General features: G+C 43.1%; 1 protein-coding gene across 1 annotated transcript in view; it reads left to right on the forward strand.

Annotated features, from left to right (window-relative positions):
- Positions 1 to 25,372, forward strand: part of LOC142488248 (transmembrane channel-like protein 2) — a 93,093-nt gene that overhangs the window by 41,055 nt on the left and 26,666 nt on the right. Inside the window, exons 8-13 of the mRNA XM_075588619.1 lie at positions 848 to 946; positions 3,103 to 3,245; positions 6,748 to 6,895; positions 20,870 to 21,058; positions 23,107 to 23,286; positions 24,030 to 24,185. Coding sequence (XP_075444734.1) covers positions 848 to 946; positions 3,103 to 3,245; positions 6,748 to 6,895; positions 20,870 to 21,058; positions 23,107 to 23,286; positions 24,030 to 24,185 — 915 coding nt within the window. The remainder of the gene's footprint in view (positions 1 to 847; positions 947 to 3,102; positions 3,246 to 6,747; positions 6,896 to 20,869; positions 21,059 to 23,106; positions 23,287 to 24,029; positions 24,186 to 25,372) is intronic.

A 25,372-nucleotide genomic window follows, 5' to 3' on the forward strand; every position in this document is an offset into this window, starting at 1 on the left:
CATGAACATTCACAGTGATCTTGGTATGAACATTGTGACCTTCACTCTTTTACTATCTAAACCCGGTCTTCCCTAGCTGCCTATCTCAGCCCACTGGGAGGAGCTGAGGCTTTATTCCCTTTTGTTGCCTAATGAAACACTCTTCTGGGCGGCATGGGTAGAGCTTCATCTCTTTAGGGCCTCTGTCGGGCCTTCTTCTAATCTCTCTGTCGGTGATCAGTGCCCCTCTCAGGGGCACTACATGCCACTTTGTGGCAATCTCAAGTAGGGACAGCTATGGAACCTCCGATGTGGCAGGTCCAACTATCCTGTGGGGCTGTGCTCTGTGGGGCCCCATTTGTGCATAGGATGCCGCTATAGAAATGTAGTGAGTAGTAAGAGACCATTCATAAGGACACTATCTAACTGCTGCACTTTCCCTACAGTAACTATTAAAGAATAAAATGGAGCTCCTTAGCCTATCCTACCTTTACACTAAACACTTACATACTATTTACAGTGAGATCCCTCCTCTGGGTCTCCTCCAGGGATCTCTCTTTCAGAAGCTTCTCCCCACTACTATATATATATATGCCAGTCTGACGTCACTGTATCCAGGCAGAAGGGGAAGGGCTTAACTACTGCTGAATCATCCCAGCACCATGTGATGGGGACAGGGTTTTACCCTTATACCCTGTATGGGCCAACAAACTTAACCCCTTAAGGACATCATAATCCCAAAGGGGATTACATACAGTATGTTCTGTGTTTTGGATCAAATTGAACTATATTGATACTACAGTATACAAGAAAAAACAATTAAACTATTCTGTTCTGTTTTTAACTTGTTTTCATATATGCAAACCAGATACTAATGGGAATGCCTTATGGAAGTTTACCTCGAAAGAATGTACCAAGAAAAGAAGAAAAAACCGCCATGGATTTCTCTGTGCTTTGGGATTTTGAGGTACATTCTTCTACAGTATGTTACTTTCTATTTCATCTTGTAGGTAGGGCTGATTTATTCAATGAGGATTCAGCACTTGTTAGGCAAATATATTAAGTTGTCACTGATTTATTGAGCATTTGTTTACATTTCAATCTAGAAACTATTACAATGGTGTTACCAGTGTCATTGGGCTCTAGTAAAAGAGCCTAAAGTAACTGATGCTGAGAATTAAGTTGTCAGGTGAATACAGATAGGGTCGCCGACAGAGGGGGGGATTGGAGGGGCGAATGGGAGTGGGGGAGTTGGGGGGGAGAGCTGGGACAAGTGTTTCTGTCCCAGTGGCTACAGGGGGGCCTGGCCATTCAGCGCTGGAAGTTGGGCTTGGCCAGAGGCTGGGCCTAACTTTTGCATCCAGCTTCCGAGTGGACGGGCCTCTGGTTGGTGCCGCTGCGCCCCAGCTCCTGGCTCTCCCCAGCTGCTGGTTAGTCCCACGCAGAGCGTCTCTCTTTCTCCATCTGGTGCGCGCAGGAAGCTGAGCCTAACTTCCCGGTGCACCCACCTCCGTCGCACACCGATTGGAGACAGAGAGGCCCGGTGTGGGATGATGCAGCAGCTGAAGAGAGCCGGGGGATGACTTCTGGTTGCTGCTGCCAGCCCTGGCTTCCAGACCTTCTCAGCTGCTGCCTCTTCTTCACAAACTGGGTGCACCCGAAAGTCAGGCTCAGCTTCCAGTGTGCACTGGTGGGAGAGAGAGGCCTGGGCTGGGACAAGACAGCAGCAGCAGCTGGAAAGTCGGGAGCTGGGGCCAGAAGCAGCAACCAGAGGCAAGTGTATTTGTGGGGGTGGGGTGGTAAGTGTATTTTGATGGGCTGGTAAGAATATTTGTGGGGGATTTGGTAAGTATATTTGTGGTGGTTGGTAAGTGTATTTGTGGGGGTGGTAAGTGTATTTGTGGGGGTGGTAAGTATATATGTGGGGGGTACGTGTATTTGTGGGGGTGGTAAGTGTATTTGTTGGGGGGTAAGTGTATTTGAGGGGGGATGATAAATGTATGTGTTTGGGGGTGGTAAGTGTATTTATAGGTGTGGGGTGGTAAGTGTATTGGGGGGGCAGTAAGTATATTTGGGGGTGTACGTGTATGTGTGTGGGGGTGATATTTGTGGAGAGGGAATTGTATTTTGGGTGAAGGGGGGAATTATATTTGTGGGGGTTGTGGTAATTGTATTTGAGGGTGGCATCGGGGTGTTCGCATCTGGGAGGGTTTAGTGGTGTCTGTATCTGAGGGTGTAGTGATGTTTTTATTTGGGGTAGTGGTGTCTGTATTTTGGGGGTAGCTGTGTCTGTATTTGGGGGGTAGCGGTGTCTGTGTTTGGGAGGGTAGTTTTGTATTGGGATGGAGTATTGTGTGTGTGTATGGGTGGGGAGGTTGTGTGGGCAGTGTGGGAGGAGGAATTGTATGGGTATGGTAGGGAATTGTGTGTGTGTGTGTGTGTGTGTGTGTGTGTGCGTGTGCGCGGCTAGGGGAGGAGGGGGAAATGAGTGTGAGGAACAGGGTAATTTAGTGATAGTGGAAGGGGTGTAAGAGAGGGAGGGGGAGAGTGAGTGAGGAAGATGGGGGGAAGAGTGAGAGACAGGGGGGAGATAAATACAGGTGTGTGAGCGCCGACACGGGGGCGATGCTGACACGAGGGGCTAGTCCTGTGCCCTATGTCATCTATCTGCGGCCCTGAATACAGATGTAACAGGACTCACTGTTTTGGGAGTTACAGCTGAGAAAGCAAAAATCTGCGGCTCCGTAGATAGTGCTGCTTCAACATCGCTACAGGGGGGCCATGCTTCAGGATCAGACCCCCCACAGCAATAATCCTCTGGTGCCAGGGCAGCTACGGTCATGGTTAGGCAGCTTGCTCCAGTGTCAGAGACATTAAGTCCTGGAGACATTACGTCCTGCTACATGTGTCACTTATAACTTCAAGTACCTACAAATGAAACTAACTCTGTTTTCCTTTCAAGTTGCTCTGTAACTACTCTGTTTTAAAATATCAACCTACTGTTCTCACTTGCAACAGCAAAAGCAATTCATTGTGTGAACGCCTAGAAGTAAAGTACAGTTTACAAAATCAGGGTTTTAGAAAATGTAAGATCATCATTTTATTGTAAATCTTCCTTTTCAGGGTTATGCCAAATATTCTGTTCTCTTTTATGGCTTCTATAACAACCAGCGCACAATTGGCTGGTTACAATTTAGACTGCCACTGTCCTATTTCCTGGTCGGTGTTGGTGTATTCGGCTACAGCCTGATGGTTGTCATAAGAACGTGAGTAAGATTAACTATCCATGTAACACAACAAACAAGAGCTTACTAATAAAGTGGCGGTAGATGTACCATGTATGGGGTGCCCACTGGAGTGATCTGCTAGAGCAATGGTTCTTAATTTTTTTACAGCAGGGGCACCTTGAAGGATTTTGTACATTTCATGGTCAACTGCGCTATTCACGCCTCACTCGTCCCCTCTTCGCTTACACATGCACGCTCACCCTCCTCTCCACAAGCACACACCCACACACTCACCCAAACTCTTCTTACACACTTCACATTCACCCTCACACATCATACTCATCCTTTAACTCAACATACACTCCCCCCCAGGCTGAGAATGAGAGGCATATCGCAGCCTCTATAGGGTCTATTCTAGTAGCTTTGATAACTATGCTGCCATCTCGAACAGTTTGGCATGTTCCCACCGACAGTTTGTCATTTGTGTTATCACGGTATTCAGAAAGAATCTGAAACCCTCTTAAACTGTAGGGTACAGTAGCAAAATGCCAATACCGCTCGGCGTAGCAGTTAACTTATCTCAACTTTTTTCTAAGTTCTCCCCCTGTGATTTTCTTGCAATCTGTGCTGCTCAGAGAGAGCCGTCTCTCCCTGCACAGCTCTCACAGATGATCGCAGTGTTTTTATTTAAATTTCAATACTAGTGTGCGGGAGCAGGGGGTCTCTGCAGCTGGCATTCATGTGCATCAACTCCAGAGAATTCCGGCATCAATCCGATGGAGGAAAAATGCATTTTTTTTTCTAAGTCCCACTCTCAAATCCTATCCAGCCACTGAGATGAGATCTTTGATAAACTCGCTATTTAGGGCCCCAACCAAATCCAAGGTTACTATTACTACTCACTTCTGTACAGACCCTAGGGCAGGGAATCCAAGCACCTCCTGTTATAGTTAGAGATGGGCAAACCTGTTTGAATCTGATCGCTGGATTTACCATACAGTAGCTTTCACTGCCAAATCCGATCAGCGCAATGAAATCTGCCATCAGATTGCTTCATTTTAAGGCAGCCTGGATTCTTCAAAATCTGTATTTTGGTCTCGTCTACATGGATTTTAAAAACCCTTAGACGCATTCAACTTAAATCCGTTCCACGGATTCCAACAATGTGCCGAATGGAATCATGAGGAAGCATTCCATTTAGTAGTATATCCCCTCAAACAACATAAGGAGAGACTCTTGAGGTACAGGTATGCAAAGTATTTTTAAATGAGTCACATCCCACACTTTGGATGTTAAGGATGTCCATAACAACTATATTGAGTTGACAAACCTAAGGCACCTAGTGACTGGAATGGTGTACTGGTGTTAGATCCAACAAGACTAGAACCCAAAACAACTGCTTTTCTAGCTAGTAGTGTGAGCAAAAACAGCTGCTGGGAAGCACCACTGTCACTGTCTATTAGCATCTCAAAGGGATATCTATTTTGTTGAAGTTTGATAATAATATCATGATATGACCTGGTGATTTGAGTTAGTACTTATAATCTTATAAAGGATCAAGACAGTGGGCCATACGAAGCAGTGTTATACCATAAGAAACCTTCGGTGCCGGAATACAGTGGAGAGAAAAGTTTGTGAAGTCCAATGATAATTATGGAAATTCCATAGTTTTATTATTATAACCTTCAAAACTAGTATTTTCTTAAATATAAAATAGGGTTTATATTAACCAATTCCATGTCTTTTGAAACAAAATTATGTATGCATTAAACAAAAAACAAGTAATTAAGAGTCTGGTATGTGCAAAAATAAGTGAAACCATGGTTTTATCAGCTAAATTAAAGCGGATAATTAGAATCAGGTGTTTAAATAATTAGTTAGATCTTCAGATGTGAGTTTGGGAGGCCACAGCCTATATAAAGATCAGAGACTTTGTGAGTTTGGTCTTCACCATACAGGGGTGTGGAAACACATCATGCCACAATCAAAAGATATCTAAGAGGACCTCAGACAAGCAGTTATTGATGCTCAACAGTCTAGAAAGGGTCATCTTTAAAACCATCTCTAAGGATTTGGGACTCCACCAATCCATTGTCAGACAGAAAGTCTACAAATGGAGAAAGTTCAAGATCATAGTCACTTACCCAGGAGCGGTTGTCCTACCAAAATCTCTCCATGAACAAATCGGCAAATCATCCAGAAAGTCACAAATAACCCCAAAGTAATATCCAAGAATCTGCAGACCACACTCGCCTTGGTTAATGTGAGTGTTCATGAATAAACTATCAGAAAAAGACTGAACAACAATGGTGTGCATGGAAGGATAGCCAGGAGGAAAACACTGCTCTCTAAAAAGATATTTTTGTGGATATCTCTAAAAAAGAACATTGCTTCACATCTGAAGTTCGCCAAAGAGCAAATATATGATCCACAAGACCTCTGGAACAATGTTCTCTGGACAGACAAGTCAAGGGTAGAACTTTTTGACCTCAATGAGAAATTTTATGTTTGAAGAAAACCAAACACTGTGTTTGAACAGAATAAACTCAATACAACTGTCAAGCATGGTGGTGGGAGTGTGATGGTTTGGGGCTACTTTGCCACCTCAGGACCTTGACTGCTTGCCATCATTGACAGAACCATGAATTCTGCATTGTATCAGAATATTCTAGAGGAGAATGTCAGGCCATCCGTCCGTGAGCTGAAGCTGACACGAAAGTGGGTCATGAGTTGAAGCAGTTCTGTAAGGAGGAATGAGCCAAGATTCCTCAAAACCGATGTGAGAGACTGACCGGAAGTTACAGGATTGCTTAATTGAAGTCATTGCTGCTCAAGGGGGTGCCACCAGGTACAGAATCTAAAGGTTCACATACTTTTTCACAAATAGTTATTGAATGTTGAATTATTTGTGGAAAAAATAAATGATCAAAAATTAAGATCTTATAACATTTTTGGTTTAAAATTTGTGAAATATGTGAAAATCCTCAGGGGTTCACTAACTTTTTTTGCCATTTTTACATGATTTGCACTATACACATAAAGATATACTGTACATACAGAACATACATTATTCATCTTTTTCTTTGCCCATCTATAAATATAGATGATATTTATACTTCTTTGATACTTATTAATATAATTTATATTCATATACAGTACAATTATGGAGTGGTGTTTAGTTCGTCGGATTTTAAGTACTAACACTGATTTGAGCATAATTTCTTTTGATGAAATATTGATTGTTTTTTAAATCCCCGAGTAGCCGTGTAACTTAAAACAAGTATACTTCTCCAGGACTAATACATGAACTGTAATTGTGCAAAGTCATCATTGACGCTTTATTATTTGAATAGTATTCATTACTTCGGGAAATCATTTCTTGTATAACTTGGATGTGGTCCATTGTGTTGTATCCACTGTGAAATCCCGCTTATTCTCTAGGCTGGGCGCAGTGTAGGGTCTGTTGCAGCCGATTAGTATCTTTGTAAAAAGTAGTATTTTGTTTCTGTCTTCAAATAACTTTGTCTTTCTTTGCTTTCAGAATGGCTAGCAATGCTAAAGAAAGCACAGGTGATGGAGATGATGGGGAATACAATTTCAGCTTTAAAATGTTCACTAGCTGGGACTATCTGATTGGAAACCCTGAAACAGCTGATAACAAATTTGCATCAATAACCACTACCTTTAAGGTAAAACCTGATATGAATCTATCTACACAGTATGCTTTATTATATGAATAGGTAATAACATAAAATGTTCCCCTAATGTTGATGATTAATTAATTGATTAACACATAGGCATAGATTGGCGTTATAGGTTTTTAACGGGAATTTTGTTTATCAATCTATTCAATATAGCCATATTGTGAGTAGTAAAGCAGCGATAATGGGAATTTTACAGCGGCAATATGTATGTGATATTTTTAATGCAGCAGGAGTAACTGAGTAATTACCACCGCATTACTTACTCCCATGCTATTCACTGAATGCCAATAAATGGGGGTATCGGGCTACCACCATTGCTTGGCAATGCCTTACTATACCCTTTGGCACACAAGGGGTTAACTTCAACCTCCCTATCCCATCAGGGCCTAACAACCTTCCTCAGGGCCCCTACTCCTATCACCTAATCACACAATCCCCAACACACCTAATAACCTCATATCTATGTGAATGACTTGTAAGCCAGAGCGGGTTAATAGAGTTGTAGGCTATTGAAACAACAAAAATAAAACATAAGGCTATGTCCCCGGTGGAGGCTGCTGCACGCGCGTCTGGCGTCCTGGTGGCGCGTGCACAGCTTAAACCCGCGATCTGCGGTCGGTAGGGAGCGATCAGAGGTATGTGGGGGCGTGGCCAAAATGGGGGGGGGGGGAATCCCATACATTGCTTCCTCTATTTATGGTAGGAAAAGGTCCCCAACTATTTGGAGGGAGGAAGCAATAAGGAGATGTGCATAGGAATTGCACCCACACAGCTTTGCAAACTGGAGCAGGAAACTTTACAGTGGCATAATACAAACACATTTTTTTCCCTCTTATGGGTTTGAAAAAGCTACTCTGCCATTGGTCAACAGCAGCTGCGCTCCCATTGGTCAAAGTGATCTACCCTTGTATTGGCTCCCGGCGCACCACGTGACCACGTCGTCGCACGGGAACACAAGCATGTTGTATCCCCTGCTGGCTGACGCGCCACAGCACCGTGTGAGCCAACACGCAAGGAGACACTGGGGCCTGCCACTACCGAGGTGAGTGATTGGTGTGCAGCGTGCACCGCCGTCACCACCGGGGACCTAGCTTAAGAAACATCACCAAAATATGCATTACAGATGTAGCCAGGTCCCCTCTGGTTCCCCGGTCCTCCGTCTCCCCCTCTCTTACCTCCTTCACAGTAAGGGTAGTTGCGGGTGGCGACGGGCTGGCTGACGGCTCCCTCTGCAGGGCACCGCCATCTTTGGTGTGCTCGCGCATTCGCGGAGGCCCGCGCATGCGCAGAAGCAATGCGGCGGCCATTACAGAGAGTGAGGAATGGCAAGTATGGCGCTTCATAGCGCAGGGACTCCCAGAAGTCGCGCATGCACAGTTGCAGGCAGCTGTGGCCATTAGGAGTTTGCGTATGCGCAGCGGAGCAGGAGCACGCGGCGCCAATGGTAGAGATGTCCACAAGGGGCTACAACTACCAGCAGCCCCAGGGGCTGGAGCACAGGTGACTCACAGCAGCCAATAGTGCTGGGAGATTCCCCCTGCAAGAAAGGATACATTTCGCACGCTGAGGAGAGGAAGTTAGTCGGAGCTGGGATGCAGAGAGGGTAGGTTGCAGGTAGGCCCCGACTCATTGGGATAGATTGTGGCTGCGATAGGGAAAGGCCTCTTAGGTAGGGACCCTGCCCCATTAGTAGCTTGTTAAGTTCAGGGCCACAGCTGTAGTGCTGCGCGGCCCTGACAAGTGTGGTCTGGGACCAGACCTACCCATCAAGATAAGAGACTATCTTTATGGTGGGATCAATCAGCGGGACACCACCTCAAGCGGAGGCAGACATCATCACTAAGGATTTGGCGCTGGTCACAGATGGATCCTCGTTAAGTCGGCCGTCCAGGTGTGGACACACCCACCAAGTGCACCAACCTCATCTCAACTTAGTGGGCAGCTCTGTCTCACACTTGAGTGGGAGGGGGACTTTTGGGACACTTGGTACTCTGCATATATGGTGTGGGGTTACGGCCTATGAGGCCTCGTGTTACAGGGTGACACTAAGATTGTTGTGATTGTTATATTGTTATGTTCTTATCTGCATGTAGTAAACTGTTTAACCATAACCTGGTGTTTGTGGTTACTAAATGTGGCTCCTATGTCAGGGGTTATTCTACACACTAGAATCCTGCACAGGTGGAGGCGCTGTAAATGTGATTACCGTTCCAGGATACACACCAGGCTCTCAACTAGCGGAGGTTCAGGCCTTAACAGGTAAAGCACCACACCTGGTAATACAGATATATTCCCACACATGTCCCTATCTGTCCCTATCTGCGATTGGGGGGAGGGGGGGGGAGGGGACTGTGTTACACAATATACATCAAATGGATACTATCCCTTTGGGGGCACGCAAGCAGAAAATGACTCAAGAAAACCACTTTCACTATCCATGTTACCATCCTCAACAGTCTTCAGGGCCAATACCCCTTAGCATTACTACAGTCTCTAGTATATTCCTTGTGAAAAGAGCAACAAGTGGATTCTGGTCTGTCCTACAGTAGTTTTCTGAAGAGTAAATTGTTTTCTCTGAGTAAGATCATTTCAAACGGAGTCGCTAAAGTACAGCCAGGAGATTTTTATTATCCCTCGACTTAAACAAGTATGCCTCTCTCCACATCAGAAGTTCATAATGTTCAATGTTACCAGGCAGTTACTTTCAGTTCACTTCTCATCCTTTTGGACTGTATATGGCTCTAAGAACATCCACAAAGGTTCTGGTACTTAAACTGTCTTGACATGCTTATAACTGTAGACACTGTAGCTGGTGAAGTATTTTTCCCTCAGGAAAAAGTGTTTACCGATATAAAAATCTCTTAGACTGCAAAAATCCTACAGCTCAAATGTGCATTAAGGATGCTGCTTCAACACTAGAGGTAGCTACATGGGCCTATCTCCATTCCCGTTGTATTTAGCTTCAATTCCTGTCAATATGGAACACAGACCAGGGCCGTCTTAACGTATGGGCACGCTGGGCAGTTGCCCGGGGGCCCCACAGCATAGGGGGGCCCCACGCGCCCGGCCCATGCGTGCCCACCAATGCTAAAAATCTCCATTCTAATTCTAGCTAGGAGGGCTCGCTCTTGCGGCGCCCGGCACCCCGGCTCACTCTCCCCTCGCCCGGCACCCCTGCTACGCTCGTTTCTCCCCCCCCCCCAGCACCCCGGCTCCGCTGGCTCTCCCCCGCTCGGAAGTGGAACCCCGGCTCTGCTCGCTCTCCGCCCATCCGGCACCCCGGCTCCGCTCGCTCTCCCCAGCCCAGAAGTGGAACCCCGGCTCCGCTCGCTCTCCGCCCGCCCGGCACCCCGGCTCACGTCACAACCGCTCGCAGCCTATCAGTGCAGCACTTCCAGTGCCTGCTGCTGCTAGTGAGCGTGTGGGAGGCTGGGAGCGACAGTGTAGGCAGGGCCCCGTGCACTGCTTTGCCCGGGGGCCCCTAATGTTGTTAAGATGGCCCTGACACAGACTCTAAAGATTTATTAGAACTAAGGGAGATTGGATTAAAGAAATGCTGTCAGTAAATCAAGGGGAAAGCCGTCAGAGTTCATTCGGACAACTTGACAGTGGTCACATATACTGTATCAACCACCAAAAAGTAACCAAAAGTCAATGGAGAATGAAAGACACCATCAAAATCACGAGTCGGTCAGAGCATACCAGAGATTTGGGCCCTACATATGTGGGGGGGAAAGCAATATTTATGTGAATTTTCTGACCAGAAATCAAGTAAGACCAAGAGAGTCGTCCCTCAAGGAAAATATTTTACATCAGATAATCTTAGGATGGAGCTCATCTCAGGTAGAGTTTATGCAAAACGCCCAAGGCTTTTCTTAATATCACCGAGTCGCAGAGCAAGTGCACATATTGGCAATTTCATGGAGTTTTTTGATGGGGTGTGCCTTTCCTAATTACTCTCTAATCACGACACTGCTCACGAAAATTAGAAAAGTATGTACCGTTTCATTATAATTCTGCTCAATTGTCTAGGAAGAGCCTGGTATCAAGGCATGAGCAATCTTGCAATAGGCAAGCAGTACAGTAGCCTCTTCTAATAATCCCAGATCTTATGTCACATGGTATTGTATTGTATGTCTTTATTTATATAGCGCCATTAATGTACATAGCGCTTCACAGCAGTAATACACGTGGTAATCAAATAAATAACAGATAATATAAATAACAGATCATGGGAATAAGTGCTTTAGACATAAAAGTAACATTAAGGAAGAGGAGTCCCTGCCACGAGGAGCTTACAGTCTAATTGGTAGGTAGGGAGAACGTACAGAGACAGTAGGAGGGAGTTCTGGTAAGTGCATCTGCAGGGGGCCAAGCTTTATGTATCATGTGTTCAGAATATCCACAGTGCTATTCATATGCTTCTTTAAGCAAGTGTGTCTTAAGTTGGGTCTTAAAGGTGGATAGAGAGGGTGCTAGTCGGGTACTGAGGGGAAGGGCATTCCAGTGGTGTGGGGCAGTCAGTGAAAAGGTTTAAGGCGGAAGAGGGCTTTAGATACAAAGGGGGTAGACAGAAGACATCCTTGAGAAGAATGCAAGAGTCTGGATGGTGCATAACGAGAAATTAGGGCTGAGATGTAAGGAGGGGCAGAAGAGTGTAAAGCTTTAAAAGTGAGGAGAAGAATGGAGTGTGAGATGCGGGATTTGATTGGAAGCCAGAAGAGGGATTTCATGAGGGGAGATGCTGAGACAGATCTAGGAAAGAGTAGACTGATTCTGGCAGCAGCGTTTAGGATAGATTGTAGGGGAGACAGGTGAGAGGGAAAGAAAAAAGAAAAAAGCGCAAGGCCCATAGGGTAATATTGTCAGATTTATGGAAAATTAAAACGGTTATAAAAACTCACAGAATAAAAATTGGTATAGGCATCTCGGTGTAAATAACAACCGCAGGAACAGGGGTGTCTGGACGTTTTCCGCTTCTTCTGATGCGTTGATGCACAGCCCTCCTCGTTGTCCCGATCAGCAACCGTTCAGCTTCCGCGTCAGCTGACTCGCGACGTCGGCGCGTGACGTCGATCGGGGGGTTGGATTATGGGCGGTCACCTGCTTCTTCTCCGAAGACGGAACTCCAGGATATCTCCAGAATATCAACTTATCTTTAGTCCTTTGAGGTCCTCTGCAACCAGACGTCACTGCTTCAGCACTGCTTCAGCACAGCTCTCTCAGCAGTGTCTCTCAGACTTCTTTTACCAGCCTCCATTAGCTAGGGAGCTCCTCTGTCTCATCCCTTCTCTGGGATAAACTGTCTCTCTGAGACAGGTGAGAGGCAGGAAGGCCGGACAGCAGGAGGTTACAGTAATCAAGACGGGAGAGAATGAGGGCCTGAGTCAGAGTTTTAGCAGTCGTGCAACAGAGGAAAGGGCGTACCTTATATTGCGGAGGAAAAAGCGACAGGTTTTAGAAATGTTTTGAATGTGAGGGGCGAATGTGAGAGAGGAGTCGAGTGTGACCCCTAGGCAGCGTGCTTGGGCTACTGGGTGAATGATCGTTGTTCCAACAGTAATGTGGAAGGAGGTAGTAGGGCCAGGTTTGGGAGGAAGTATGAGGAGCTCTGTTTTAGCCATGTTGAGTTTAAGGCGGTCCAATCTTGCATCCAAATCCAGCATATTTGGCATTAGTGGCATTGAAGCTGAAATGGACATCCTTAGGAAGATTCAGGTGTAGATCTGCAGTAAAAATCTAGAAAAAGAATCAACATCTTTAGTCTATTATAGCGTCTGCCAGACATTTTCCTGCTGGGGTCTTCAAATAGATCCTAATTTCCTGTCTATTACCCATATTCTGGATTTACTGCATCATGGGTTTGAAAGAGGTCTACCAGCGAGCTATCTTAAAGTTCAAATACAGTGTAGGAGCTCTTGGAGAGCTTACACACACATTTTTAATTTTCATTTTTTATTAACGATATCACACTATATTGTTTTCTCTTTTTTTTTCCTTTTTGTTTTTTTTGTCTATTTTCTCCATTTCTTCAATTTGCACCCATACTGTATGTTTGGAGATTTTTATCTAGAAGAGGACATTTCAAAGAATTCCTCAGATTTAGAGGCTGTCTTTACTGTAGATGATAGGGAACGTTTATATTTACATTTATTAACACAGTACACTGTTCATGTCATTTAGTGTATATTTTATATTACATGGTTGTTCTTTTGAGTCTCTATATATCTGTAACGTACGTGCTTGCCACAAACTGGTACCCGACCGCGGGGCTGAGGTGGGGATGTATAAGCACAGACCTTCGGCCACGGAGCCAGGTCCGGAGTGCGGTTCCATGGTCAGACATAGCCAGGTAATCCAAGAATGGGGAGGGGGGGAGGGAGGGGTAAGGGATGCTCCCGCATCAGCAGGTAAGAAGTGTATAAGTAATAAGGTGTCGCTTCCGCCACCCATAGTCATCCACTGATTGGGACACCTCCAACGAGGAGAGTGACGGTGGGGGAAGACGAGACCAGGGTATAGTTGACACTCCGAAGGTAGGTTTTTTAGACCAGGACCCCCGTTATCCACCACCTCCCGACCGAGGAAGACCAGAAGAGGCAAGATGGGGTGGATTACGCGACAGAGACACCTGGGGATACAGGGGGGGACAAAAGCGACGATTTCGTCGCCGACGATAGTTAATGCCACCAATGACTTCAGCCAGGTGGTGAATTTGTCTGATGTAGCTCTCAGTGGGGGCCAAATGTCTGTCCTGCAAAAGGGACTTTCATTTTCCCCCACTGAGGACTTTTCCAGATTTGACTGGATCAAAGATACATACTTATTCGGCCGTAAATTACTACTGCACAAATTTTTTAAGAGACGGGCACAGCAGCAACTTAGAGCAGCGTGTCAGGAAGACTTTGACGATCAATATTTAGAGGCCATTAACACCTTAGCAGCATTAGAGGAGGAATCTCTTAGACCTGTGGGGGAAGGTCCCTTCACTACAATGAGATCTAAGGGCCTCATGCAGTAAGCCCCGATAAGGCTTTTTCGGCATTTTATAGCTGTTTTTGGCCCTCCTGATTCAGTAAGCCCCGATAAGTGGGAATTATCGGCAACTTTTCTTCCGAAAAAAAAAATTTCGCCACCCGGCTGCCGATAAGCCACTTATCGGGACTTTTTTTTCCCGCCTGAATTCAGTAAGCCCCGATCAGCTTTTTGGTGCTGATCGGCAGGCCAGATTGGAGATTTTATGGCCAATCCAGCCCGCCAACTAAAGTTGGCAACTTGCTGAAGGAGAAGCATCGGCAAGGGCGACACTTAGGAAAAATCAGCCCTTTTTCCTGCCTGTGATTGATGCCGGGGGTCTCCGGAGCTGATACCCGCACCGGAGCCCCCCGGCATGCATCCGAGGCAGGAAAAAGGCATTTAAAAGCCATTTCATTACCTTAGCGGCTAACCGCTAAGGCAATGAAGGGGTTAACCCACCGTGCCAGCGTTATTGTGGGTAGCGGGGATGGGTGAGGGGGGTATTTGGCCCTGGGTGTGAGTTTAGGACTTGCGGGGGGGTTGCGGGGGCACTTAACCCCTTCACGACCGTAGCAGTTAATACCGCTACGGTCCTGAAGGGGTTAAGGCCTCCCGCTACCCACCCGCAAGCCCTAAACAACCACCGTTGGGGCTAATGCCCCCTTCACACACCCCCACTACCCACAATAATAAAAAAAACACACCCCAGCCCCACAATAACGAATTAAATAAATAATTAAATATATATATATATATATATATATATATATATATATATATATACCCAACAACACCTATACCCCCCTAACATACAGTATAGTAATGGGCAGAATGACTATTATCCACAAATGGATAATAGTGCAGTTGTCCATTTACAATACATACACAACAATAAAGACTTTAAATACATATAGCACTCACCCATGTCCCACTGCCACGATGAAGGCCATCCTCATCTTCATCCTGCCCATGCCCCATCCGCTTCTGCAAAACAAACACAAGAATTACAACATCCAAATTAATGTCCCCTAACCCCTTAATCACCATAGCGGTTATTAACCGCTACAGTTATTAAGGGGTTAAGCCACCATCACCCACATACCCTCCCCCACAAAGCCCCCCAACCACCCTCACCCAATACCCACAGGGGAGTCCTACCAAATACCCTTGGGCCTAATACCCCCTCCCCCCAGCACATACAGTACAATAATGTGCCAAATAACTATTATCCACATAGGGATAATACATTATTTGGCCATTATTAAACACATTCAATAACGTTAAAATGTAAAGAAAATTGTACTAACCTCATCAATAAGAAGTCTCCGTCGCCAGCATCATCCTTGGGGTCCGTTGCCAACATTAGAAATAGCCACAACATTTCAATATCATTAACATAACACTGAACCCCTTAATCACCTTATCGGGTACTAACCTGAAAGGTAATTAAGGGGTGAAGCCATCCTGCAATGCCTACAACAGTTATGCATAACATCCTCAGTGAAATAAAAACCAATTGCCTAACCAAATTGCATTTAATCATTCAATCTGTAGGCTCACATGCCTCATAAAACATTGCATTTACAGTGTATACATGTAGCATAACATGTAAACTGCATGTACACGCTGCAAATCAATGTTAACAATACAATAATGCCACTCAAATCGCCATACATCACAAGAAGTATATTATTTAATACAATAAACTCACCATCAATGAATTACCACACATCAATTACATCCCTAAACAATTAAAATAACATCCATACCAATTACACAATGAACTAAAGCTATCCTAACAGAGAACAACTTCAAAACATAGTCAAAAGTACACCAACAATTACAATATAATAAAGCAAGGCTTTCCATATCCTACTGTACGGCCTGGAAGCCCAAAACTTACATCTGTCTAAAAATACAATACATTTAGCACACATCAATGCATAGCCACAATGATTAACAATACAGAATTAGAAGCTTTAACAACACTATCATTTCTTACCCTGTATATATATCTGTACACATACATACAGACATACATACAGTGGGAAGAAATGATATGCATTGTAAAAAATGAAAACATGAAAAAGCAACACAAAAAACAGTTACATTAAGTACATTTCTTTATTTAACTTACCATTACTTGCCCCCACCGACTCCCGTTGATCAGCTTACTCACGAACCAATCCACGACACCATCCACGACACCATCCAGGAACAAATCCACGACACCATCCAGGAACAAATCCACGAACCAAACCAGGAACCAATCCAAGAACAAGTGCAGGAACCAATCCAGGAAGCAAGCCACGAAGAAATCCAAGAAACAATCCACGACACGATCCAGGAACAGGAACCCATAAAAGAAAAAAACATAACAAATTAAACATTAAAATAATAAAACATGACAATCAAGGGTTGTACTAGTTTTATTCTTAGTGAATCTGTATTACAATACCTTGTTCCGGGGTCTTCTTGACGTCCGGTGCCACGCCCTGGTCTTCAATCTTCAGGAGGAGGTCCGTCCTCCTCGGCATCTGCCTTCAAAATGAGACGACATAGGCTTTTATAGGCCTATGACGTCACATTTGTCGTCATATGGTTCCCACGGCCCTGATTGGGCCGTGAAAACCATGTGTTTTGGCCGATGTAAAAAAATTGATGACGTCACTTAAAGGCAATGCCAGCACAGCCAATCAGAATGGCTTTGCTGCTATTGCCTTTAAGAAAACGTCATGAAATGACACATGGCCGGACTCACATGGTAAGCCAGCCAATCAGAGCGTGGGAACTCCATCCCTACTCTGATTGGTTCAAGTACCATGTGAGTCCGGCCATGTGTCATTTCATGACGTTTTCTTAAAGGCAATAGCAGCAAAGCCATTCTGATTGGCTGTGCTGGCATTGCCTTTAAGTGACGTCATCAATTTTTTTACATCGGCCAAAACACATGGTTTTCACGGCCCAATCAGGGCCGTGGGAACCATATGACGACAAATGTGACGTCATAGGCCTATAAAAGCCTATGTCGTCTCATTTTGAAGGCAGATGCCGAGGAGGACGGACCTCCTCCTGAAGATTGAAGACCAGGGCGTGGCACCGGACGTCAAGAAGACCCCGGAACAAGGTATTGTAATACAGATTCACTAAGAATAAAACTAGTACAACCCTTGATTGTCATGTTTTATTATTTTAATGTTTAATTTGTTATGTTTTTTTCTTTTATGGGTTCCTGTTCCTGGATCGTGTCGTGGATTGTTTCTTGGATTTCTTCGTGGCTTGCTTCCTGGATTGGTTCCTGCACTTGTTCTTGGATTGGTTCCTGGTTTGGTTCGTGGATTTGTTCCTGGATGGTGTCGTGGATTTGTTCCTGGATGGTGTCGTGGATGGTGTCGTGGATTGGTTCGTGAGTAAGCTGATCAACGGGAGTCGGTGGGGGCAAGTAATGGTAAGTTAAATAAAGAAATGTACTTAATGTAACTGTTTTTTGTGTTGCTTTTTCATGTTTTCATTTTTTACAATGCATATCATTTCTTCCCACTGTATGTATGTCTGTATGTATGTGTACAGATATATATACAGGGTAAGAAATGATAGTGTTGTTAAAGCTTCTAATTCTGTATTGTTAATCATTGTGGCTATGCATTGATGTGTGCTAAATGTATTGTATTTTTAGACAGATGTAAGTTTTGGGCTTCCAGGCCGTACAGTAGGATATGGAAAGCCTTGCTTTATTATATTGTAATTGTTGGTGTACTTTTGACTATGTTTTGAAGTTGTTCTCTGTTAGGATAGCTTTAGTTCATTGTGTAATTGGTATGGATGGTATTTTAATTGTTTAGGGATGTAATTGATGTGTGGTAATTCATTGATGGTGAGTTTATTGTATTAAATAATATACTTCTTGTGATGTATGGCGATTTGAGTGGCATTATTGTATTGTTAACATTGATTTGCAGCGTGTACATGCAGTTTACATGTTATGCTACATGTATACACTGTAAATGCAATGTTTTATGAGGCATGTGAGCCTACAGATTGAATGATTAAATGCAATTTGGTTAGGCAATTGGTTTTTATTTCACTGAGGATGTTATGCATAACTGTTGTAGGCATTGCAGGATGGCTTCACCCCTTAATTACCTTTCAGGTTAGTACCCGATAAGGTGATTAAGGGGTTCAGTGTTATGTTAATGATATTGAAATGTTGTGGCTATTACTAATGTTGGCAACGGACCCCAAGGATGATGCTGGCGACGGAGACTTCTTATTGATGAGGTTAGTACAATTTTCTTTACATTTTAACGTTATTGAATGTGTTTAATAATGGCCAAATAATGTATTATCCCTATGTGGATAATAGTTATTTGGCACATTATTGTACTGTATGTGCTGGGGGAGGGGGTATTAGGCCCAAGGGTATTTGGTAGGACTCCCCTGTGGGTATTGGGTGAGGGTGGTTGGGGGGCTTTGTGGGGGAGGGTATGTGGGTGATGGTGGCTTAACCCCTTAATAACTGTAGCGGTTAATAACCGCTATGGTGATTAAGGGGTTAGGGGACATTAATTTGGATGTTGTAATTCTTGTGTTTGTTTTGCAGAAGCGGATGGGGCATGGGCAGGATGAAGATGAGGATGGCCTTCATCGTGGCAGTGGGACATGGGTGAGTGCTATATGTATTTAAAGTCTTTATTGTTGTGTATGTATTGTAAATGGACAACTGCACTATTATCCATTTGTGGATAATAGTCATTCTGCCCATTACTATACTGTATGTTAGGGGGGTATAGGTGTTGTTGGGTATATATATATATATATATATATATATATATATATATATATATATATATATATTTAATTATTTATTTAATTCGTTATTGTGGGGCTGGGGTGTGTTTTTTTTATTATTGTGGGTAGTGGGGGTGTGTGAAGGGGGCATTAGCCCCAACGGTGGTTGTTTAGGGCTTGCGGGTGGGTAGCGGGAGGCCTTAACCCCTTCAGGACCGTAGCGGTATTAACTGCTACGGTCGTGAAGGGGTTAAGTGCCCCCGCAACCCCCCCGCAAGTCCTAAACTCACACCCAGGGCCAAATACCCCCCTCACCCATCCCCGCTACCCACAATAACGCTGGCACGGTGGGTTAACCCCTTCATTGCCTTAGCGGTTAGCCGCTAAGGTAATGAAATGGCTTTTAAATGCCTTTTTCCTGCCTCGGACGCATGCCGGGGGGCTCCGGTGCGGGTATCAGCTCCGGAGACCCCCGGCATCAATCACAGGCAGGAAAAAGGGCTGATTTTTCCTAAGTGTCGCCCTTGCCGATGCTTCTCCTTCAGCAAGTTGCCAACTTTAGTTGGCGGGCTGGATTGGCCATAAAATCTCCAATCTGGCCTGCCGATCAGCACCAAAAAGCTGATCGGGGCTTACTGAATTCAGGCGGGAAAAAAAAGTCCCGATAAGTGGCTTATCGGCAGCCGGGTGGCGAAAAAAATTTTTTCGGAAGAAAAGTTGCCGATAATTCCCACTTATCGGGGCTTACTGAATCAGGAGGGCAAAAAACGGCTATAAAATGCCGAAAAAGCCTTATCGGGGCTTACTGCATGAGGCCCTATGTCCAGCAATTTCCTGAGGGCAGGGCAGTAACTAAATAGCACAGGAGGCCAATCAGGCCGGAGCTGAACAGGAGGCAGCAAGGGGCAGGTGATTGCAGAAGCAAGGAATAGTTTGTCTGGAACCTGCAAAGCTCCGGATGGATGGGCTCCAGCCAAACCCAGGAGTGGATTCCTGACAATATCTCTTTTATGTCAAGGTTTTTTGTGGTTTTGTATTTGATCAACCAACATTATAAGGAACTTCTTTTAAAGATACTGTAAATCAGGATGAAGTGAATTTCAGACAAAGCCTCAGTTGCCAAAAAGGGTTTCCAAGTTTCCCCTAAAAAGCAGCAATACCACATTCCCCCTTTCCCCCCCCCCCCTTATATTTTATATGTAAAGCATGTCACAACATATAATTTTAAATTCTTACCTAAGCTGGCAATCGTTTGGTGCTCCTGTTATAAATCTGTGAAAATACTTATTGTGTGCCCAACGAAATGTCCGCTTACCAACTTTGTGCTGCCGTCTGTGAAATGCTACAGCTGATAAGTAACATTATATTACTAAGAGTAGCACATTATTGTTACAGCTTTCAGAACAAAACACCTCAGTGATACTTCTCTCTTTTTTTTTATAATTAGTTATATTGGATGACAAACATAAGAGATTGTTTTTTTTTTTTTTTAAACCAGAGGAGGATACAATTATACAAATAATTTACAGATGCAACTGTCGGTTTTGGCCCAGATTCTGAGGTGATTCTATGACCATGTTGGGGAAAATCCTCAGAATAGCCCATAGATGCTATAATGGCCCATCAGATTAACACAGTGGGGGTCCCTGCAGTGTGAATCCTACCAGGCTGGGAGTCCCATTCCAAAGCAGAGACCCCCGATGTGTTAATCTGATGGGCCATTACAGTGTCTCTTGACTATGCTGCAGAGCGTTTGCGAGATGCTTGTGAATTTTCCTCCCACGCTGACTCAAAACCGGCAGTTGCATCTGTAATTTACATAATTTATGTCAAATTGCCTAATGTAGCAAAGGCGTGTTCAGTTTCTTTGGTATTATTGTCTCAAATTGTGTTTTCGTACCAAAAATAATTCCAAGCCCCTTCTTGATCGAGAAATGCCTATTTTATTCCAGAAGCCCCCAACTATTTGTACAATGCTGTACTAAAGCAACTGTATTCTTATAGCAAATATTAGACTTTTATGGTCATTTCATTTCACCAAAGATCTTGTTCAAAGGATATACACTTATGGAACAATCTAATTTATTTTAATTTTGCTTAGACACAGGATGACACAAGATAATGGCTTTGTCTTTCCTAATTTCTCTTGTACAGGAATCTATTGTAGATGAACAAGAAAGCAACAAAGATGAAAACATCCATCTCATTAGATTCCTTCGGGTACTCGCCAATGTAATGATAATATGCTGCTTGTGCGGGAGTGGCTATCTCATTTACTTTGTAGTGAAACGCTCACAGACATTTTCAAAAATGCAGAATGTTGGATGGTATGAAAGAAATGAGGTATTGTGCATTTCTGATTCCCTCAGTCATGCTTAAACTGTGAATGTTTACACATTGTTTTCACACTACAGTATATCTAGATTAAACAATAGACGTCTGGGGAGTGGAAAGTCTCTGCAAAATCTTTAAATCATACTGTACAAGCTATGAAGGACTTTTATGTTGGTCCATTTAAATATCTGCAAAATAATCTAGTTGTTGTTTCCATGACCAAAATGGCTATCAAAACTGTTGGATAAACAGATGAAGAGGAATACTTCCATCATTGAGCATGGTTCAATTTACTGTAATCCGAAAAGGTTTTTACTTGTGAGACGTCCCCCACTTGATAGTGTTTTAACTAATGCAACCCAAGATAGCAATACTGTAGTAAGTTTTAGCTTGTTGTCAGCATTCTTAAATTAATTAGAATTCATGAAATTAATGTTGATAATTCTCTAGGTTCCTTTTGCAATAAATGTATGACTCTTATTATCACTTTTTATTAGAAGCTCGTAACAGTTTGAGTTGTTGGTTTCCAATAAATAGCACGGTAGATGTTACTTATAATGATTGAAATCTTACTAATGACTAGAGATGTGCGTAACTTTCGCCTGAGATTGCAATCCAATCAAAAATTTCCATTACCCAGTATAAATTCAATGTGACTTCCTTCTGGTACCTTCTTTAGACCCTGGATTATACAGACGAGACCACGAGTATTCTAAAGCTTGACTTAAACTAGCCCGGGTACATTCTGGGTATGTGCTGGGTGTAACCTGGCTAGTTTAAGACAAGTTTAAGGCATTTCTGCATTGACTAATGACCCATAGGATTAACACAGCAGGGGTCCCTGGCAGTCCCATTCAGTTTTATTAAACAAACAAACAAAACATGAAAAAAAAACATGCCTTTAAAGGCAGGTACTTTACAAATATATTCAAAATATATACACGTACAGTAAGTTTCAAGGGAACCTCCTAAGAACAGTACAAATTACACTGGGTTAGTCCTTGAGATTAGAGTAAATGGATATTTTACCAGCAGCACAGGAAAGAATGTTACAGTAAGGACAGCGAATAATGGCATTTACAACCTATGGACACTGATGACAGATACTGTAGATACCTTTAAGATTATATTGGGCATCTTTTTAGAAAGGAAAGGTATAGATGGATATGTCAGATATACTTTAAATCAAACATAAGAGACATGTTGATCCAGGGAGAAACCAGCCAGGAAGGGTATTTTTCCCTTAAGACACAGAATGGACAAATGTTTCACAGGTTTTTTTGCTTACCCTTATCTGGATTAATATACTGTAACTAAATATAACATTTGGATTTTGCACAATGTTGCCCCAATGGATTGTGAACCATAAGAGTCATATTGTCATTACCTGTGCTGCTTTTGTTGAACCTTGGATTCAGATGTTGATCTTGTGGGAAGTCTATTTTAATTACAGTAACATCAGGCTCTGGATATCTATGTTAGCAATGGTATAATACAGACTAAACTGGAATTGTGTCATACACACTAATGGGAAAAACAAGTTTAGGAAAGACATATGTATTAACCTGTAAAATACGTAAGGATTACATGTGTAAGATGTGATGTTGCTAGCAATGGTTAATGTGCCCTTTGTAATAGTTTTTTTAATGGGTAATGTATCTGACAACACAACTTTCTAAAATTATTAAATATCAGAAAAGGGCTTTTCCGACCACATTAAAATTATATTTTTACAGTATTTGTGCTCTAAAAGCAGAAAGGGAGAGAGGCACCCAAACATAAATATATTTTTTCTTTAAATAAAAAGTGGTACTGTGGACCGGTAAATAAAAAAGTAGTACTCCGTCCTCCTCTGCCCACCCCTATACTATCATACTTCAACCACTGCTAGTAAACATGGAAATCATTTGCTGGTTTAATGCAGTACTGTATATTAGACAATAGGGATAGTTAGGCAAAAATATATGTTCTCCATTGCGTTACAGAGCCACTAGTAAATCGCCGGGAAGACTTTCATTGGTTTCTAAGAGTACACTTCTCCTCTGGTCATTTTGCAGGTTGAGATTGTAATGTCCTTGCTGGGAATGTTTTGCCCTCCACTGTTTGAAACAATTGGTAACATGGAAGATTATCATCCCCGTGTGGCATTGAAGTGGCAGCTGGGGCGGATTTTTGCTCTGTTCCTCGGCAATCTCTATACATTCTTACTTGCCTTGATGGATGATGTCAATGAGAAGGTGAAAAACAAAGAAGTTTGTGTCTGGGCCATTCTGTAATTGTTTTATGTACGTATGTATAGAGTTGTCTATCTGTGTACTGTAGTTCCACTGTGTGCACAGTGCCATACATAGATAGTAAATATGATATAATACACAATAGGGATACTGTATGTGCATCAAATATAAAAAAAACATTACAGAAAATAGCCTACAATCTATGCAGTGTTATAGGAGACTCCCAGAAACAGTAGGACACATCGGATCACAGAGCATGGCTAAGAAGGAAATTGCATCTCTAGAGAGTATCGTTATTGTGTTTTTGAGCTGCTGAGATGCTTTGTTGGGAAGGTGACAACTCTTAAAGATAGTGAGCCAAGGTTCTTGGTGGATAGTGGTTGAAAAGAGGGTTTTAGAGATAGGAAGCAGCTATTGGGAAAGGTTTCAGGCAGGAAGGGACAGTAGGCTCAGGCAATGCAGCCTTAAGCAATGAACAAGAGGCAAGCAGGTACATACAGTAATACGCTATCTCACTGAGGGGGAGATTCACTAAGGTCCATTTTGGGGTAAAGCACATGATCCGGGATTAACTGCCATTGACTTGAAAGGCCGGTAATGTCTGAACATGCAATGGATCTTATTGAATCTCTCCCTGGGATCCCTTTATGCTGTATGAGAGACGAAGGTATAAATTTTGCTCCCTCTTAAAACAATATTATAACCTGTTGCGTGTAGAGTAAAATTCCTTTTTTTATTTTACCTAGCTAAGCCAAGAGGAGTCAGTAAAGAATGTTACCTACTGGACACTATACAACTACTACAACTCTTCCACCGCGATAAATGGAAGTGACACTACACCACCCCCTCTACACCCAGCTGATGTGCCTCGAGGTCCCTGCTGGGAGACCAATGTTGGAGTTGTAAGAACATTCTCAATGATTTCTTTATTACTGTAACATTTCTTTATTTCTCTTTCTTCGATTAACCAAGCACCACAGTACTCAGCATTCTGGTCTCATCATATAAAAATATTTTTTTATTTTCAAGATAAATACTCACATACAAAAATAGTACAAAATGGTGGTGACGTTCCAAATAAGTTAGGATATTCTTAAAAATGGTTGCATAGTTTTCTGTTTCTGAGTGGAAACCTTGTATTTGATCTTAGTATCATGATGTTGAAGCTTCTCTCCTTCATCTTGGTGTTATACCTCTCACATCTTTATGGTGCAATCCCACTATCCTCTAGCTGGTGTAATCCTTCTGCTTTCTCTTTCTCCCTCCCTAGCTACTCCCTGCTAGATCCAGTTAATATCCCTTAGTCAACTTTTGCTATCACTTTTTCTATTACCAGATAAGGTCCTACAGCCAAACTGATGTCATCTGATAAGGAACTGCCCATGCCTCCATACAGAGAATAACCTAATGTGGCATGTCTTCTGGAAAGCTCCATCCTAATGCCATAGCCTCTTCCAGTTTCATCAGCTCTAACCACAGTTATCTATAGTCACTCAAATGTCACCCACAGGGCTTCACTACAGAGAACTGAGCACAGCTGCACTCCCAATATAACTAAATACTATCCCAATGCAACTGAATCTATCAGAAAACCAATTTCAATATTAGAATATCATATGTGATATAATATGTATGAAAATAAATATCCATTGCAAATCAGACCATATCATACTGTACCTCTTGACATTTTATCTTCATACATATTATTATATTGTAGTATCACTGAACTGGATCTCTTACAATAACAATATAGTCGCTGTATAAACGAACTACGGTCCTCACTATATAAACTGCAATTGTGCAGATCCGGGACTATCGGATGCTTTCCGCATGGATCGGCGATATCACAGTTTATAGAACAAGGGCCTAAGTCTTAGGTCGGACTACCATGATGAGGGTGCTATATGAAGAAGGGTGGCTATTTTAATGATGCCTGATATAAACTTGTACATATATACTGTAATGCACTATATAGTGATCTAAAATGTTTTTTTACTATATTGCTGGCAGTGCGCACAGTACAGTACGAACTAGGATAATACAATAATGATACATTTCTTCACTGGAGAGCTTATCTAATCAATTTATG

This window comes from Ascaphus truei, chromosome 2, assembly GCF_040206685.1.
Source record: "Ascaphus truei isolate aAscTru1 chromosome 2, aAscTru1.hap1, whole genome shotgun sequence".
NCBI classification, from domain to species: domain Eukaryota; kingdom Metazoa; phylum Chordata; class Amphibia; order Anura; family Ascaphidae; genus Ascaphus; species Ascaphus truei.